Source organism: Carassius carassius, chromosome 49, assembly GCF_963082965.1.
Source record: "Carassius carassius chromosome 49, fCarCar2.1, whole genome shotgun sequence".
Classification (NCBI taxonomy): domain Eukaryota; kingdom Metazoa; phylum Chordata; class Actinopteri; order Cypriniformes; family Cyprinidae; genus Carassius; species Carassius carassius.
In genome coordinates, this window is record NC_081803.1 from 14,362,501 (window position 1) to 14,374,654 (window position 12,154).

At 37.4% G+C, this 12,154-nt stretch overlaps 1 protein-coding gene across 7 annotated transcripts in view; it reads right to left on the bottom strand.

The window, feature by feature from the left end:
* The window catches only part of LOC132132644 (homeobox protein cut-like 1), a 107,515-nt gene that overhangs the window by 23,117 nt on the left and 72,244 nt on the right, over nucleotides 1–12,154 (bottom strand). For all 7 annotated transcript variants that reach the window (XM_059545093.1, XM_059545095.1, XM_059545091.1 and 4 more), the window contains exons 9-14: nucleotides 5,877–5,925; nucleotides 4,613–4,705; nucleotides 3,948–4,136; nucleotides 2,299–2,357; nucleotides 1,007–1,058; nucleotides 129–225 (exon numbers count right to left, since the gene is read on the bottom strand). In XM_059545093.1, coding sequence (XP_059401076.1) covers nucleotides 129–225; nucleotides 1,007–1,058; nucleotides 2,299–2,357; nucleotides 3,948–4,136; nucleotides 4,613–4,705; nucleotides 5,877–5,925 — 539 coding nt within the window. The remainder of the gene's footprint in view (nucleotides 1–128; nucleotides 226–1,006; nucleotides 1,059–2,298; nucleotides 2,358–3,947; nucleotides 4,137–4,612; nucleotides 4,706–5,876; nucleotides 5,926–12,154) is intronic.

A 12,154-nucleotide genomic window follows, 5' to 3' on the forward strand; every position in this document is an offset into this window, starting at 1 on the left:
AAGTTAGGTTTGGAAAAAAGGAATCAATAAATCATGCCAGCTCCTGTGTGTAAGCTGCAACTTCGCAATTTTCCAGTGACTGGCTGGTTAATGTACCTCGGAAGAGGCTGGATCCCATGTAAACTCACCGCTGAAGTCATTGTTGGCCAGTCGTTTCAAAGCGCTCTCTGACAGCTGGCTATGGACTTTCCCCGTCAGCAACATCTCCAATGGCTTGGATGAGTCCTAAAATAAAGGATGGATAAGGGTGAGAGATAAAAATACACAGGAAGGTAGCAAAGGAAGGGAAGTGAGAGAACAGAAAAGTGAGGAAGTGGGGACAAGGAAGTGAGGAATGAAGAAAAACAGGAAGAAGGAAAATCAAGGAAGAAAAACAAAAGCAAAGTCATAAGAAGGAAAGAGGAGAAACAAAATGTATAGTTTAAGAAGGAAAGAATTGAGAAAAGCAAAGAAAGAAGAAGTGAGGAAGGAAAAAAAAGTAAGTTTAGGAAGGAAAGAATTAAGAGGAAATGGAAGAGAAATGGACAGATGAAATGAGAAATGAAAGGAAGTGAGGAAAGACAATGGAAGAAACAAACAAGTTACGGAAAGGCAAGAAAATAAAGGGGGGAGAGAAAATGTAAAAAAGTGAGGAAGGAACAAAGGGAAGAATAAACAAATGGAAAGGTTTAGGAAGGAAAGAATTGAGAAAGGAAGTAAGGAAGGAAATGGAAAGAGGAAAAAATGAAATGAGGAATGAAGAAAAAGGAATATAAAGGAAGAAACAAACCAAAGGAAAGTTATAAACAAAATAAAGAAAGAAAATAAAACACTCCACTATCAGCTCTTTCACATGTATTTATTAAAGGAAAAAAATAGTTTTAGAAATGAACAAGGACAAATTCATAACATAATATTCAGCATTTACAATACATCAAAAGCAATCAAGCATGCTGCCTTTAACTATTACAATGCACTGGAAGAACAAATCAATACAATCAACTTTCTTTTCATTCTTTCTTCTTACCTGTACTGAAGTGTGATGATCTGATGAGTTGTGCTCCACTGATTTCAGGTTGCTGTTAAGAGTGAAAGAAAGTGTTTACGTATTAAAATAATGGTGTCACAAAGCCTAACGTTCATCCAGAAGCCTTCGCTTTCCGATTCAGGTCAAGAACTGAACGCTGCTCAGCTTAATAACCGTTGGCTCAGCGTTCAATATCATAATTCGAAAATTCCTTTGACACCTCCAATCACGTTACTCAAATTAACCTGTGTGCCTAGCTGCACTCTACCCAGCACTGATCTGTTATCTATGGATTAAACAGGGCCATTTTCAAAAGCCTTTTGGGTGAAAACGCTCATTATATTACAGTGGAATGTGCCTCGAGTAGACAACAAGCTATCAATATACATTCAGCAAAGCAGTTTTTTAGGCCGATCATCAGACCAGCACAGATCTTAACAACACCCTCTATTCATGGATTATTTGCTTTATAAGTCCCAATTGGAAATATTATGCCTAAAATCAAGTTATGCAATGGACAGCCAAACATCTCCTGAAGCCTCCCAACACACACATCGACAGCACAGACGAGCGGCCGAGCCAGAAACACACACATCACTCAATTAAGTTATCGCCGATGCAAACTACGTTAGCCTCCTCATTACAGCTGTGGCTGGAGATGAAACGCAGCAATCCCTCAGTCCCGAGCAGAAACCACTCCGACAACAAAGCGTGCTTAATCCGCTTTTCTCAAAAATAAGACCCAATACTCCTTGCATACCTAAGGTTCTTTGAATTTATTAAACAGAACTGAGATTACCGCAGAGTAAGATTCCTTCTGGTAAAATATGGGAATAAAAGGTCTGTGCGCAGACGGGGTTTGGCGATCTCTGCGGTTCATATATCAGCTGGCTTAACTACTTCAGATCAAATTCAGTACATCTGACTGTAAAGTTCAAGGCCACCAGGTACTGAACACTCACAATTCGAGCCCTGGAGCGATAGAGGATGGGGAAGATACATGCATAACACAGCAGTGGATAAAGGGTAAGGATGGTCTGAGGGTCTTTAATTATGTATGTGGATAAACAACACCAGGTCAGGTCACTCCAAACAAAATCTTTGCTTATTTAGGCCCACCTTAAAGCCAATTCATGCTATTACACACTTGAATGTCACGTTAAGGTTGATGCAACAATCCCCATTAGCGTTAAAATAATGTTAATAATGCTAAAATATTCACATAAATGTGAGGGAAAAGGTTGAAGCGTCAGGATTATTTGCGCTGACAGAATTAGTGCTTCAAAACTTACCCGAGTTCTCGTTTGATCTCCTCGTAGTCTGACTGCTTTTGAAGCTTTTCTTCAAGTTGCTGGGAAGGGAAAAGGCAGATATACATATTTATAATCAAATTTGTCCTGTGAATCACTGATCTCACAATATTCACTTTAGAGACACTTTAACAGGAATATTCCACTGAAAATTCTGTCAATTTAGAATTGTGTAGATTTGTACAGAGGGTCCATGGAATATATTATCCAATAGTTTCCATGGAATAAAAACAGTATATTGTTTTGGAATAACATTAGTGTGAGTAATGAATGACAGATTTACATTTTTTGGTGACCTATCACTTTAAGGGTCTCAAAATAAATATGATATAAAATAAAAAAAATAAAAAATACTAACTTTATTAAATCAATAAAAATTACTGATAAAAATGTTTTGATAAAAGAAAGTTAAGTTATAAATAAAGATAAATCAAATTATATTCGATTCAAATAACAATATATTTGTTTATACACATTACTGTTTGAAAGTTTGCGGTCAGTAAGATTTTTAAGGACTTTTTTTTTATTCAGCAAGGATGCATTAAACTGATCAAAAGTGTCAGTAATTAAATTTACAATTTTACAAAAGATTTCTACTTCAAATACATTTTTCACGTTTTTACACGTCACAATACATTATTTTAAAATATATTAAAGCAAAGTTTGTAAATATATATTCAAAGTATATTCAAAATTGTAAAAAGTTGCAGCTTGTAAATTGTAACAATTTTTCATAATACTCCTGTTTTAATAGTTTTCCGATCGAATACATGAAGACATGGTGAGCAGAAGAAATTTCTTTCAAAACATCCCACAAAAAAAACGTACTAACCCACCAACTTATATATATATATATATATATTCAACTATTTCGTGTACTATTATTTGCTATCATTAAATTGTGTTATATAGTCTGGCTTTATATCAGCCATTCTGTTTTCAAGATAACACCCTTAAAAAAAAACATTGCGCTCTATCCCTATTCAGTAAGCGTGTGTCTATATGTGTGAGAACATATATGCGCACATTAATCTCCCGGCACTGTACATGCTCAGATTCTGCAGTAGAAGCTAAGTCCACTACAGGCAAGCCAGATCAGAGCAGTCTCTCGGAGTGAGGCTCAGCCATGGCTTCATCTCAGCTCAGTCTCCTGCCATCCAACCAGCTGTCATTCAAACTCTAAGAATTCACTACATGGGTCTCATGGCTCGTGTGAGCCGCTGCAACATTTACAGGCCTGTCCTGCACCCGCAGAGCAGAGATCTGACTGCTGCCACGAGCAGGACCACTTGCTTCATCCAGCCTGTGTCAGGAGTCCAGTGTTAATGTGACTTTAGATGGACTGCAGCTCTATAATGACCCACCAGGCTCTTTCACTTGCTACAGCTGTTTAGTGAACTAAAGAGTGGCACGTATTAATGCACATTAATAGTACATTAATGCTTATATAGAAGTCTGTATGGCACAGCGATTTTATCACAGTAATGGTACAGTACAATGGAATGTAGGACTAACTAATCGCATACCACTTAATGTCTAAACACATGATCAGAGCTCAAATTATGCTCTACTTAACATATTACCTATGTCTTTCATTAATACACTTGCTATTAGTCAGTGGTCTGACTGACCTTTAATAGGGCCTCTTTGGAGCTCAGCTGCTGCTCGAGCTGGCTGATCTGATTGGTGGAGGTCTCGCTGAGCTGGGCCAGACTGGCCTGAAGTCTCTGAACATCCTCAGCCAAACGCTCTACCTCTCTCTCCTTCGCACCAAGCTCTGCCTCTAAATTGCTGCAAGACAGCGCCTCCGGAGTCTTGTCCTGTACACAAAAATACACACATTTTAGATTTTTATTCATAATTGATTGCTCCATTAATTATTTATTCATTATAAATTAATGAATATTAAAATGTAATTACTAATAATGTATAATGGATAAATATTTCATTATAATATAAAAAATTATCCTGCAAATATAAACTGGCTACACTATTTGCAACAACACTAGAATATTAAGCATCATATAAAAAATATACATTTACAATTATTTTAAAAAAATCAGACATTATTCGTGCTTCTAATGTATGCATTATACTATTTTTTTTACAAATAATTTACAAATCCTGATTTCTTTTGACAGCCTTAATTGATTTATCAATCTTAATATTACTATATTATAAATATGTTGCTTGTTATAATATATTACAATTCTACAGGTATTTACAACATCAATGTGAATGCATCCCTCCTCCTTCTGTCCCTTTACAGTACAGACATGTAGAGTTTCACTCTTACCATTTCTGGTGCTTTCTGGATCTGATTGGATGGTTGAGCTGAAGTGAGCTGTTCCCTCAGGCTCACAGCCTCCCTCTCTGCTGCCTCGGCCCTCTGTGGGCCACAAACAGAACAAATGGATTTTAAAATTGCCTAAGTCGAGGATACATAACCATTATATCAACAAACATTTGAAAATTGTAAAGACGGGGAGCTAAAAGATCACAGGCCTGTATTTTTATGGCTGGGCTGAAAAATGTTAACTGAACTCACATGAGTCCTAGTTGGCTGAGTGCTCTAGTATTCAAGCTAAAGTGTGTCAAGGTATGTACGGTTGGTTGATTCACAGAATATGCAAATCACGCAGAGTTCAATTTAAATAAAGATTGTGGTGTTAATTAATTTGTTGCCCTAGAATGGATGCCTGACCTAAAGACAAATAGTTAAATTCACGATGAGACTTCAAAAGTTAAATGTATTGTAAAAGCTGCTTAAAGCATTCAACCTTTAGCTGCACAGAATCCAACCATCTTTATGCATTTATGGTAATGATGAGCTTAATTATGCTAATTTATTCTAAACGTCTACGTAAAAAGTCTTACCAAATGTTATTTTTTTCTGTTGATTAGAATAATAATGCTAATGAAAAGAAAGATTATAAACTTTTTACTCGGGTGTTTGTTTATCGCTTGCCCTACATTTTTAAAAACATAAAACTTAGTTTATCATTTTTAGACAAGCAAACTGATTCTACAGTGTTTACAAACAGATACATTCAGAAAAAAACGAGTATGTTAGCAAGAAATAAGTCAAGAGGAGATCTATTAATTTTACATTTAAAAAATATTCATTCAGATCAGCTTTCTCAAACATTTAAGATCAGAAAAATTATAGACTGATGATAAAAATGAATAAATAAAAATTTCCCAAAATGCACGAAACCCATGAAAAGGCAAGAGATTCTTTAAAATGCATTACATAAAAGAGCTGATATCCGTTTAGATTTAGCCGTTGGCGCTCAGAGCTCGAAAAAAGTGCAAGGGAAAGATGGATTTCTTCCAAAAGGAAAGCAGATGGAGGGAATTAGGATATCTGGAACTTGGATATATATGACTCCAATAAAGTTGAGTGCTAATTAAAGAAATTTGCAATCTAGCACTGAATTTTCTGTATAGTCTCTTAGACCAGAGATATTAATAAAAGACCCAAACAACCTCTTATTATGTCTTAGATTTGCATACAATAGAAATACGGGTCACTTTTCCATGAGGAATATGGGCTTTACCTGATTGGCTCTTTCCAAATCTGTCATCACCGCTTCAATCTCATTGGCCCTGAAAAATGAAGGCGCACATTACTTATGCAGGCAGGAGGGAAATGGTAGCACAGGTTTGTTGCAGTAAAACACAATGATGCAACATAATGCAATGTAATAAAAATGGGTCACGTAAGGAACAGACCAGGTGGAACAGAAGACCTCACATCAACATAAAACGGGTAATCAGCATCTTGCCTCACTTCTGGGCCGCTTGCATGTGTGCATATGCAATTACGAGCAGCTAGATGCGTTCGTGAGAGCATTCATCATAAAAGCATCTGGGTGTGCGTGTGTTGTTGTGTAGAGATCAGCCGTTTCAGTTGGACTTCCATAACCCCGTCATGCATGTGAACACTTGCACACACCCATACGCACACTGGCACACACACACAGGGCCATTAACCCCTCTCGATTTCACAGTAATCCGATGGACTGTGAGCTGTGTAGCCCAGCATTGGGTTCACGACTCAGCCACATGGACAAGTCCAGGTTAAAACAGAGGGATTACACTAATATAGGCCTCAGACTCCTTTTAATACACACTAATCTGATATAATATTCTCAATTCTGCTAGCAAACAGCCCAGCCTAGCAAATGGCATGGCTTGGCTTAGGTGTGTAAACACAACTGCTTTCAATAAAGGTTAACAGTACTGTATGTCCCCATTAAACATGCAACTCAAATGAGTGTAGTTTGGTCTCTCAAATACAGCTTTCAACACTCTGTCAGGAAAAACATCAAAAGATAGCCCATTTCCAACACTCACGGCAACTTTTTGGTTTCTGAAAACACTGTGATCCAAATCCATAATCAAGGCTGAGGAATTAGGGAAAAGGGATAGTTCGCTCAAAAATCTTAATTCGCTCATCATTTACTCACCCCTCGAGCGGTTCCAAACATGCATAAACTTCTTTCTTCTGTGGAACATAAAAGAAAGTATTTGGAAGAATTTGAGTAACCAAAGAGCTTATGGTCCTCACTGACTTACATAGTATTTTCATCCATTCTATTCAAGTCATCAACTTTTTGGTTACCAACATTCTTCAAAATATTTAAAATCATGTTCCAGAGAAGAAAGAAACTCATCCAGGTTTAGAACAGCTTGAGGTTAATAAATGGCGATAGAATCTTCGACTATCCCTTTAAAATATGGCTGGTTATCATGGCCCAGTCATTGCTGCTAGCCATAATTACAAAAAAATATCTTTCTCAATTGACAACCATTTTACATTTCTTTCATTAGATGTTTTGCCACTACATACTCAGCATTAATGGCTTAGTTATACTAACTGCTAGGCTTCACCTTTTTTGTTTTAATTTTGTATCTTATCAAAACTCAAAGTATTCTCATATGATAATGTGTTGTTTATGGTGTGTGCTAACCGCTAGGCTAAAGCTTCAACAAATGTTTATTTTTTAAATTTGTACTACTATTATAACGAAAGTCAAAGTGTTCACACATACTTCAAAGATTTGCACTACTATCTTAAGCTCAAAGCATTTTTGTTTGATTTTGAACCACAATCTTAACCAAACTCAAAGCGTTCACACACACAATAATGTGCAGCATGCGTGCTAACAGCTAGGCTACTACTTCGTACACTTAATCACTCACACATGATAATGTTTTGTAGCATGTATGCTAGTCGCTAGGCTAAAGATTCAACAAATCTTTTTTGCTTGATTTTAATAACACAATCTTTACCACACTCAAAACATTCACATGGTAATGTGCTGTAGCATGTATATTAGCCGCTAGGCTACAGATTCAACAAATCTTATTTGCTTGATTTTGTAGCACAATCTTGACCGAACTCAAAACATTCACACATGATAATGTGTTGTAGCTTGTGTACTAAGGCTACTACTCCGTATAGTAGCCATTTTTGCACCACTATCTTAAACTCAGTGTATTCACAACTGAAGCAGAAAAGCTGATGCCAAATCTGAAACAGACAAAAATTCAACCGAGACATAATCTTTAAGCGAGTGAAACTTGTTAGCTCACATACTGAGCCCTTAATCTGATAAAAGCACTTGCATTATTTGTCACCCACTGTATTCTCCTCTCGAACGGTTCTCCCATTGACATTTCTTACCATGTGACTGCAAACTGAGAGAAGTCAAGCACAGCTGAAATTAATTCAACAGCCAAGCTTAATTAGAGACGATTTGGTTTAATGATTCAGATGAGCTTAACTCAGCTTTGTGCGCACTTTTAAGCGCGTGACTCTGGCATCTCATGGATGATACTGCGTTGGAGTTTAGTTGTGTGAAGAGCGCTGTGAAAATACGGTTTCAAATTATTATTGAAACATAATTATTCACTCCAATTACATGATGACTCTCTAACATCAATGTGAAACCCCATTCACAACCCATTTTACTTCTGTAATGTGAAATTTCAAAGTGAAACAGAATATTCAACAAGAAAAAATGTAGGCCGGGACTTGCTGTTTATCCACTGGGCATTAACTGGATTGTGAAAAATGGGCATCTACCAGAATAGAGCTAAAAACAATGTCTAAACAGCTGTTAAAATAGCCCACAATGTTTTGAATTTGGAATTATGTGCACAGATTATTCGCAATAAGAAATGGCACATTTAAGGACATTAAATATAGCCCATTTTAATTTTCACTTTAACTTTAAAATGAAAATTTTCAATAATGTAGATATTTGTTATTTAATACATACATTTAGCTATGTGTATTATATATGTAGGTTTCTTTCTCTCTGAGACTTACCAAACCCAAACAGTTAAATATGAATCATTAAATAAAGTAAGATCAGTACAGATTTGGGTATTATGAAATATAATACTCCTTTAAACCTAAAGACTGCAGATCAGAGGTTTATTTTATGCATTAACAGTGTCATGATCTCGTCATGGCACAGAAGACAAAAAATACAATCCCTCTTAAATACAGTGTAAAGAGGCACTCATTCTTTCTCTCTCTCTCTCACACACACACACACACACACACACACACACACACGATTGTGAAGCTGCATAACCTAATCTCCTCTCATTTCTGCTCTCGTCAGCTCATGTTCACTCCCTCCTTTATGGGCCCCACTATAAAAACACATTAAATGACGACCTTAAAGGGGCCATATTTGACACTTTCATAGTATTTTATTTCTTTCCTTGAATCCACTTATGTTAGTCACAGTTTCTTGCACCAAAAACAATCAGAATTTAGTGTTACGCCCTCTCTTTGACCCTTATATTTAAACAGTCTGTTTTTGCTACTGTATCTTCAAGAATTCTACATGCAAATGAGCTCAGCTATGATTGGCTTCTGTGTACTGGTGTAGCTCCTGTAGATTTTTGTAACATTTTTAAAGATGTTTCAAGTGGACTAAAGTGGGTGCTTTTGCATGTTAGAATGCATCAATGTTCTACATTGAAATTTTATTTCAAAAGACCAAAAAAAAAAAAAATAATACATTTAAAAAATCTTTTCCATGATATGTCCCATTTACAGATGAAAAGATAAGAAGGAGAACTGTATGAGACGTGCAACTCCCATCGTGGCTCAGCCTTCAAATCCGGCATGTTCTTCATCACCCCGAACCGGAGGCCAGAGGTTATCTGCAAGATCATTAATTCGGATTATTTCATCATCTACATAAGAACACGCTACAATGTGGGAAAGTCCAAAGAAATAACAATGTGAATGTAATCCAGGAACATATAAACACGACTTCTTTTGTTATTCTCTGAGCTACCGCTGATGAATGGAGCATATTATACACTTACTACATTTGATTATTGTGTTTGGTCGTCTCTGGCATGATAAATTATGAGAACCAGCTGCTTTGATTTTGACCTTTTCCATCCAGCGCACTGCTGTCAGAAAGGGGAGGTTAACTCTGTGCTCGGGCGAAGCTAGCGAGAGAGAGGTCCAGGTTACATGCATCCTCGGGCTGTAATTCAACTCTTTCAGGCAATTCTCTCTCTCCCGTCTAGCTCAAACTCACTCTCGCTTGCTCTCTCCCCAGTGTCTTTGTTTCTGCTGCGGCTCAAATCCCCCTGGGCTGGTACGACATTTCACAGATTTAGCCCATTAGATTTCCATTTTGCTCTCTTTCTCCAGTTGGCCCCTATCTTATGGAGCCAGTCTGGGCTTTATCCTGCTGGGTTTTTTTATCCTCCCATCCTCTCTTAACCTTTTGAAGGCTGTGGTGGTAAGAAAACCCTCAGGGTTTGATTTTTTTCTCCTCTTGTTGAGTGCCTGACCTCCAGGAGATAAAAAAGCTCATCCTCAAGTGTCATTCCTTACTAACTCTCAAAATAACAAACATCATCGACCCAAATTTTTCAATCACGCAGGTGTATAATCACCTATGAGAGTTTTCAAGAGAGTAAATTAAACACTAAAGATGTTGATTTACCTGTAATTTCATTAGCTTGAGATACTCTACCTTACCAATAATAGATTTATAAATTATCTGAAGGAAATATGAGGCATATGTGGTTGCTAGGTCATTCCAAATGGTTACTTACTAGCCCAAATTAAATATATCCCAAATGTCTATAATATCCAGATTCATAGATATTGGTCAGCTACTATCTTCTATGGGACTTTTTTTTTGCCCATTTAATCACCAAAAAGGCTGCACAAGTTGCATGATTAGAGATATCATAGCTATAATATTACACAGGTCAAACTACATATTGATGTTTAATACTTAACGTTTAGAAATGTGTAAAAATGTTAACTATGCATATAATGTGCTGATAAATATGAAAATAGTAAGTTGAATAAAAAAAACACGCTGAGGTAAATCAAAATATCAAATAGTCAAATACCAAAAATAAAAATTAGTTAAATATGAAAACACTGAACCATTAAACTAAATATGAAGGAAAAAAAAGCTGGTTACTTACTAGACCCTGAACAAAAAAAAAAAAACTATTATTTTGATCCACAAATATTGGCCAGCATCTTCCGGTTATGTTTTTTTTTTTTTTGATGTCCAGATGAAAATTGCAAGTTTTATAGCTTGGAAAAGCAACAGTATATCTTTCCACAACAAAGCACATGATATGAAGTACCGTTGTTTTATACCACAAATAATACAGGTCGAATTTCACAACAAAGTTGGTTTAGAATCCCATAACCATTAGTATAAGCAATAGTGAGAGAGATAACTTAGCTATTCATGCTAGTTAGTGTACTATGGTGTTCCGAGCTCATATACCCTCATACCGAAGCTATATACCCTCATAATACATCTGCACAATACTGTGGAAATATCAGTGAACAATGTAAGAGCTTCTGGGACGGCGAAATGTCTTGCTTGACACAGATGAAATGTTTTCTTTACACTCAGCCGGCGAGCGTACTGTAGATCTGTGCAGATAAATCAGGTGGGTAGGATGAGGTCCTTTGTGTTCCCCACAGTTATTCAAAACCTGCCAGACTGATAGGAGTACAGACAAATGGATCAGACAGAGCAAAAATCCACCCTCCGAAATGTCACACAACCGATAGAGCAGCAGAGACCCTGTCAAGCAAAACATGCTGGATGCGGAGACGAAAAAAGGCTGAGAGGTGCGAACAGGCCTGACATTGCTCTTCTGCCTGGATTTGAGGGAATCAAACTGCACTGTTTATCCGAGTCAGTGCATGTAACATCACAGACAAAAGGATCTGAAGGTATGTTCACAGCAAACACGCAGTTGCCGCAAGCCCGTGGGGACTGTCATGTCACCGGGAGCCGAAGAAATTCGTGTGCACAGCTCTCACATGCCAGAACCAGCTCACTGGCCCGGTGCACTTCTCCACAGTTTACATCTCACACACACACATACACGCAGAGCCCACATAAGCCACAAACAGAAATTCACTCGCTCTATCTCCTTTTCTCTCTCTTTTTAACACATGCACACATCCCCGCCTAAACGCACGCTCGCGATCCAACATCTGCACACACGCACACAATTCCACAAGCCTCACACACAGCTGCTATTTCTGTAAGCTCCCCATCTACTGCCCATTTGTCTCGTAAAGGACACACTGCAAAACCCAACCTGCCACTTTCAGCGCAGGAGAAACAACTTTAATTGCATGTTGTTCCTTTCCAATTCAGTCAGGGAGAAACCAGAGAGAGTTTAACCACGCTGGGAACAAGCACAACAGGCCACACAGCATGACAAACTCAGCTCTGAGCCCTGGGATTGCTAAAACTGCCCGAGGTAATACACTCAATGTATTTTTCTGCTTTGTTTACTA